The following is a 7,311-nucleotide window of genomic DNA, read 5'->3' as shown; positions in this document are numbered from 1 at the left end:
ACTGCTCTCCTCCAGCTAAATACTAAAGAAAATGCCTGTGGCCCATTCCCACCTACGCCAGCAAAGGCGGAGCGAGAGGCCTAGACTACCACCCTCACCAGGTGGAAAGAAGTGCTCCAACCCCCCGCAGCAGGTGGTGTCACAGAAGCCTGGTGGAGTCGGGATGTCCATGCCCAGCAATAGGAGGGCTGCTCGCAGGTGGTGTCAGTGAGGCCACTGGGGAGCAGTAAATGACAAACTCCTACATTTCCTGACCACGAACATACAGTGGGGAGAAATGAATTTCCACCCCCGCTCAGCATTAATGAGGAGCCTCATCACCCTTGAGTGTCAAAGGAGGCCAAGTGGGGGTCTGGAATGTACCCTCATCTGACAGTAACAAGGTGGCAACTTTGCCTCTGCCCGAGTAGTGTCAACCAAGCCTACTAGAAGAGAAGGCTTAAGTAAGATCCAGAGTCTCATAACAAGTTACCCCAAATGTCTAGGATTCAATTTTTAAAATCACTCATCATATCAAGAACCAGAAATATTTCAAACTGAATAAAAAAAGATGACACCAAGATGACAGAGGTGTCAGAATTATCTGATTTTAAAGATTTTAAAACAGCCATGATAAAAATGCTTCAATGAGCAATTATGAACATGCTTAAGCAAATGCAAAAGCAGGAACTCTTAGCAAAGAAATAGATAGTTGGGCAAAGAAACAGATGATTAAAGAAGAACAAAATGGAAAATTTACAACTGAAAGCTACAATAACCAAAAATGTAATAGATAAGCTTGATGTCAAAATGGAGGAAAGGATATGTGAATAGTCAGATATAACAATAGAAATTACTCAGTCTGAGCAACAGACAACAAATAGACTGGAAAAAAAAATCAAGGATCCTTAAAACTTGAGGGACTGTCACAAACAATTTAATAGTTATCTCATTGGATTCCCAGAATAAAAAGAGAAAGAGGGCAGGATTTTAAAAGTCTTGAAAGGAATAATGGCTGAAAACTCTTCAAATTTAACAAGAGATCTAAACTTACAGATTGAAGAAGTTGAGCAAACCCCAATAGAACACACACACACACACACACACACACACACACACACTCCACCCCAAGATGCATTTGGTGAAAGTCTAAAAACTAAAGAGAAAGAAAAAAAGTTTTTGAAAATAGTCAGGAAGAAACATCCTATCTAAAGGGAAAAAACAATTTGAATGACAGCAGAATCCTATATCCAATGAAAATGTTCTTTAAAAATAAAGAAGAAATCAAGATATCTTCAAATGAAGGAAAACTGAATAATTTGTTCCCAACAGACCTAACCTAAAGTAATGAATAAAGGAAGTCTCTAAATAGAAAGGAAATGATAAAAGAAGGAACCTTGAGAAAAACAGGAAAGAAGAAAGAACATAGTTAGCAAAAATACAGTATTTTTTATTTCTCCTCTTCATTTTTATGTTGATGATAAAAGCAAACATTGTAATACTATTTGATGTGGTTCTAAATGTATGTAGAGGAAATAATAAGAAAATTATATTATTAGTGGGACACAGTAAAGGGCCATAAAGGGAAATACATTTTTATGCTTCACTCAACTGGTAAAATGAGGACAAGACACTGTGATAATTTATGTATATACTAGAGGCCCGGTGCACGAGATTCTTGCACTGAAGGGGGGTCCCTCAGCCCGGCCTGAGCCCTCTTGCAGTCCAGGACCCCTTGGGGTATGTCTGCCTGCCAACTTAGGCTCGATGTCAGTAGGGATTGGGCCTAAGGCAGCAGTCAGACATCCCTCTCTCTGTCTGGGGCTCTTGCAGTCCAGGGCCCATTGCTCCTTACCACCCACCTGCAGTGGAGGCCAGAGAGGATCCCACCACCACCCTGTGCTCGCCAGCTGTGAGCCCAGCTTCTGGCTGAGCAGTGCTCGCCCTGTGGGAGCACACTGACCACCAGGAGGCAGTTCCTCTGCTGAGCATCTGCTCCCTGGTGGTCAGTGTGTGTCATAGTGACTGGTTGTTCTGCCGTTCAGTTGATTTGCATATTAGGCTTTTATTATATAGGACTAGAGGCCTGGTGCACAAAAATTTGTGCACTCGTGGGGGGGGGGGGGTCCCTCAGCCCGGCCTGTGCCCTCTCGCAGTCTGGGACACCTCAGGGGATGACCACTTGCTGGCTTAGGCCTGCTCCCCTGGGGATTGGGCCTAAGATGGCAATCAGACATCCCTCTGGCAGCCCAGCAGCCCTCGGGGGATGTCCACTTGCCAGCGGGGAGCAGACCTAAGCTGCAGTCAGACATCCTTAGCGCTGCTGAGGAGGCAGGAGAGGCTTCCACCACCACCACTGTACTAGCAGCCATCAGCCTGGCTTGTGGCTGAGCAGAGCTTCCCCATGTGGGAGCGCACTGACCACCAGAGGGCAGCTCATGCATTGAGCGTCTGCCCCCTGGTGGTCAGTATGTGTCATAGTGACCAGTCATTCCCAGTCTTTCTGCTGTTAGGGTCAGTTTGCATATTACCCTTTTACTATATAAGATAGAGGCCTGGTGCACGGGTGGGGGCCGGCTGGTTTGCCTTGAAGGGTGTCCCGGATCAGGGTGGGAGTCCCGCTTGGGTGCCTGGCCAGCTTGGGTGAGGGGCTGATGGCTGTTTGCAGCTGGTCACACCCCCTTCAGGGTGGGGGTCCCCACTGGGGTGCCTGGCCAGCCTGGATGAGGGGCTGAGGGCCGTTTTCAGGCTGGCGGGTGACTGAAGCTCCCAGCCTCTCCTTTTCTTTTTATTCTGGGATTTATTTACTTTCTATAATTGAAACATTGTTGCTATCACTAGCGCTCCCAGCTCTGAGGCTGTGGCTGGCTGAAAGTTTCTATAATTGAAACTTTGTTGCTTTTGGAGCTGTTGCTTTCAGAGCTCAGAGCCCAGCTGCGGCAGGTGGGGAACCTTGGCTTCCTCCATCACTGGAGCAAGCAAGCCTCCTGTTCGCTTCAGCTGTGTGGCTGCCGGCCGCCATCTTGGTTGGCAGTTAATTTGCATATCACCCTGATTAGCCAATGGGAAGCGTAGTGGAGGTACGGTTAATTACTCTTTTTGTCTTTTATTAGATAGGATAATAGAATACTTAAAGTAACCCCCAAAGTGCTCTAAAAAGAGATACACTAAAAGAAACCACTATCGGTAAATCAAAACAGAATTCCAAAAAAATATATAAGTAGCCTAAAGGAAGTCAGAAAAAAGTCTATAGAGTAATGAAAAACAAGGAGAAAAATCAGAAAATAAAAAATAAATGGCATACTTAAGCCCTAAGATATGTCATATTAACACTAATTCAAAGAAACCTGGAAGAATTAATTTGCTAGTGCTGTTGTAACAAAATACCATAAGGTAGGTGGCTTAAGCAACAGCAATTTGTCTTAAGTTCTGGAGGCCAGAAGTCCAAGATTAACACCTTTCGTACCACTCATGAGTTTTCTCGTGTTTCGCGTGCCATCTGTTAAGGACCACTCACGAGTTTTCTTGTTTTTCACGCGCCATCTGTTATGGACCTTAGATGTCAACACACTGTCTTGTCCACATCGAATGAAGCGATCTCATTGGTGGAAACCGTGCAGGTCAATCTACGAAAAACTATATAATTGCACGAACCCATAAAGCATTGCAGTTACATTGTATTTTGGTCATTTGAATAGTCTTCATCTTCAAGTTCCTGGCGCTTTTAGAAATGCCCTCTCTCAGAAAATGGAAGGAAACCAACGAAACTGATACACTTCCATTCGTGTTGTTCCATTCTAAGGAAAATGATGAAATGGACAAAAAAAGTAGTGCTGTACCTTATAAACTATGGACTTTTCAATTCATTTCATTCAATTCAACGTCCTCAATCCACAGATCCACAGGCAAAAATGAAGTATAAACAGTTTCTGCTATCGGTGGCGAGAGACTGGATAACGGATGACAATAATGAAGGCTCTCTGGAACCAGAGACAAATCTGTCCAGCCCTTCCCCTGGGGGTGCAAGGAGAGCACCTCGTAAAGATCCACCCAAAAGGTTGTCAGGTGATATGAAGCAGCATGAACCTACGTGTATTCCAGCGAGTGGAAAGAAAAAATTTCCTACGAGAGCCTGCAGAGTTTGTGCCGCCCATGGAAAAAGGAGCGAATCTAGATACTTACATAAATTTTGTTTGGCCCCTCTTCATAGAGGAAAATGTTTTACGCAGTACCATACGTTAAAAAAAGTACTAGGAACTTTAATTGTTTTTGTAAATAAAAATGTTATAATTATTGAAAAACAACACCTAAAGTGCATTATGATCTGTAGTTATGATGATTTAAATAGCGTGCAGTTTGCCCCAAAACGTGCAGTCCCTGGCCTATGTCTTAGAGATTTCTATGCGGTACAAAATGTGTTAAGGTGTCAGCAAGGCCATATTCCCTCTGAAGGTGATAGGGAAGGATTTTATTCCAGGACTCTCTCCTAGCTTCTGATAGGTTCTTGGCTTGTGGCTGCACAACTCCAGTCTTCACATGGTGGTCTCCCTGTGTCTGTCTGTCTCTAAATTTCCTTTTTCTATAAGGACATCACTTATATTGGAGTAAAGTCTCATCCTACTCCAGTGTGACCTCATTTTAACTTAATTACAGGCAACAACCTCCATTTCCAAATAAGGTCACATTCTGAGATAGTAGGGATTAGGATTTCAACATCTTTTTTGGGAAACACAATTCAACCTGTACACTGGAGTAGCCATGTTAATTAATTTCAGATAAAACAGACTTCAGAGCAAGGAAAATTATTAGTGATAAAGAGAAGCTTTACATAATGATAAAAGGATCGGTTCCTTCAGAAGACACAACAATCCTTAGCATGCATGCACCTAACAACAGAGCAACAAAACACATGCAGTAACCCGAGCCCTTTGGCTGGATGGGTAGAGTGTCTGCTTGCAGACCGATGGGTCTTGGGTTCCATTCTGGTCAAGGGCACATGCTGTGGGTTGCAGGCTCGATCCACAGGAGGCAGCCAAATCAATGATTCTCTCTCATCATTGATGTTTCTATCTCTCTTTCCCTCTCCCTTCCTCTCTGAAATCAATAACAATATTTTAAAAAATACATGAGGTAAAAACAGAACTGCAAGAAAAAAGAGACAAATCCACTTATAGTTGGGGACTTTAAAACCTCTCTATTAGTAATTGGAAGATCCAACAGGCAGAAAATTAATAAGGATGGAGTTGAACTGAACAGCACCTCAATCAATTGGATCTGATTGACATTTAAACAATACTAGTAGTTTACCCAACTACAACAGAATCCTTCTTCTTCCTCTTCTTCTTCTTCTTCTTCTTCTTCTTCTTCTTCTTCTTCTTCTTCTTCTTCTTCTTCTTCTTCTTCTTCTTCTTCTTCTTCTTCTTCTTCTTCTCCTTCTTCTTCTTCTTCTTCTTCTTCTTCTTCTTCTTCTTCTTCTTCTTCTTCTTCTTCTTCTTCTTCTTCTTCTTCTCCTCCTCCTCCTCCTCCTCCTCCTCCTCCTCCTCCTCCTCCTCCTCCTCCTCCTCCTCCTCCTTCTTCTTTCTTTATTTCAAAGACTTATTACAAAACTCATTCACTCAACTTCAGGAATACAGCTGTGACAGGTTTACAGTAAAACTAGTTTTTAAAATGCCATTTTACGAACACATTGCAAAAATGCTACTGACGTGCCATCCAAATTTACTTTGAGATGGGTCTTAGTTAACCATGTATTTTCAGGACAGTTAACAACAGGGCCTGAAAAGAGCACTATTGTCAAGCTAAAAACAGGAAAGGCACCACTCCTTCCAGGGTTGACATAAGACTCCAGAAAGGGACAGCCTCACCGCCTGGACCCTAACCCAGAAGCATCCATCCAGGGCCAGACGCCATCCTCTGCTGAGCATGAGTGTGATGTGATGAGTGAGTTATCACAAGACTTTCTTGGTCACTTCAGGGAAACAGCATTCACTAAATAACACAAAGGCTGCGACCGCCGCAGGAGCTCCTGCCACTCTGCTGTCACGTTCAAAACGACTGAGTGAAGCACCAGAGTCCTTTGAGGCATTTTATTTCCACATATGTATCACATCCCTAGAAAAAGAATCCCGGGATTTTCCCTCCTGTGTGTTTTCGTCTTGCTTCTTCATGGTCCATGATGCCCGCTGAGGTTGTCAGCACAATGAAACCAAACTGACGGGATGGAAGCAAGTTGTTCTGCCATTTTTCTAGATCTTTGAGTTGCACATCAAATCTGGGGCTGATTACTCCACACTTGTTCAACCTGCCTGTGAGGTTCACAACAATTTTCCCAGCTCTGTGGTCATCAATAATTTCAAATTCGCCAATGTAACCATGCTTCATCATCACAGTCAGAAACCGGACGATGACTTTGGAGCGCGGCATGATGAGAACCTGGCGTTTGCCTCTCTTTTCAGCATTGTTGATACTCTTCAGAGCATCAGCCAGGACATTCATGTGCACCATTATGGCGGCACGGACAGATGGTGGAAAGAGTACATATTCTTCTTAAGTTCAGTTGGAACATTCACCTAGATGACATTCTAGGCCATAAAACAAATATAAAAGGACAGAAATCAAAGTACCATCTCAGACCACAGTAGAATCAAATTAGAATCAATAGAAAGATGGCTGGAAAAATCCCCAAATATTTGAACTAACATGAGCCAAAGAAGTCTCAAAAAAAAATTAGAAATATTGTGAACTAAATGAAAATGAAATACAACTTACCAAAATTTGTGGGATGTAGCAAAAGCAGTGTTTACAGGAAACTTTACAGCATTGAGTGCATATATTAGAAAAGAAGAAAGATCTAAAATGAATAATCCCAGGGACTTAAGACCAAAGAAAATTACTAGGAACAGAGAGGGTCATTATGTAATAAAAGAGTCAGTCCACCAAGAGGACATGATAATCCTAAATGTGTAGGCACCAAACCACAGAGCTGCAAAATATGTATAGGAAGACTGATACAACTAAAAGAAGAAATAAGAAAATTCATAATCATAATTGGAAAATGCAATACCATTTTGTCAATAATTGATAGAACAACTAGACCAAAAATCAGCAAAAATTCAGTACTAACACCATCAACCAAAAGATCTAACTGACATTTATAGCAAACTCCATACAACAGCAGAGTACACATTTCAGTACATGTACCAAGACAAGACCACATCCTGGCCTAGAAAACAAACCTCCACAACTTAGAGGGATTTAAGTGCAAGAGAGTGTGTTCTTCAACAATAATTGAATCAAACTAAAAATCCTATCTAATAAAAGAGAAACATGGTA

The 7,311-nt window shown here is 42.5% G+C and overlaps 1 protein-coding gene across 1 annotated transcript; it reads right to left on the bottom strand.

Annotated features, from left to right (window-relative positions):
* Positions 1-6,050: 6,050 nt before the first annotated feature.
* LOC132213038 (small ribosomal subunit protein uS8-like) lies at positions 6,051-6,510 on the bottom strand. Its single transcript, XM_059659034.1, has one exon. It carries the CDS (start codon positions 6,481-6,483, stop codon positions 6,091-6,093), a length of 393 nt encoding a protein of 130 aa, XP_059515017.1. The 5' UTR covers positions 6,484-6,510; the 3' UTR covers positions 6,051-6,090.
* Between the last annotated feature and the right edge of the window lie 801 nt (positions 6,511-7,311).

Source organism: Myotis daubentonii, chromosome 12 (assembly GCF_963259705.1).
Source record: "Myotis daubentonii chromosome 12, mMyoDau2.1, whole genome shotgun sequence".
NCBI classification, from domain to species: domain Eukaryota; kingdom Metazoa; phylum Chordata; class Mammalia; order Chiroptera; family Vespertilionidae; genus Myotis; species Myotis daubentonii.
This window is presented reverse-complemented; position numbering and strand designations above follow the sequence as displayed.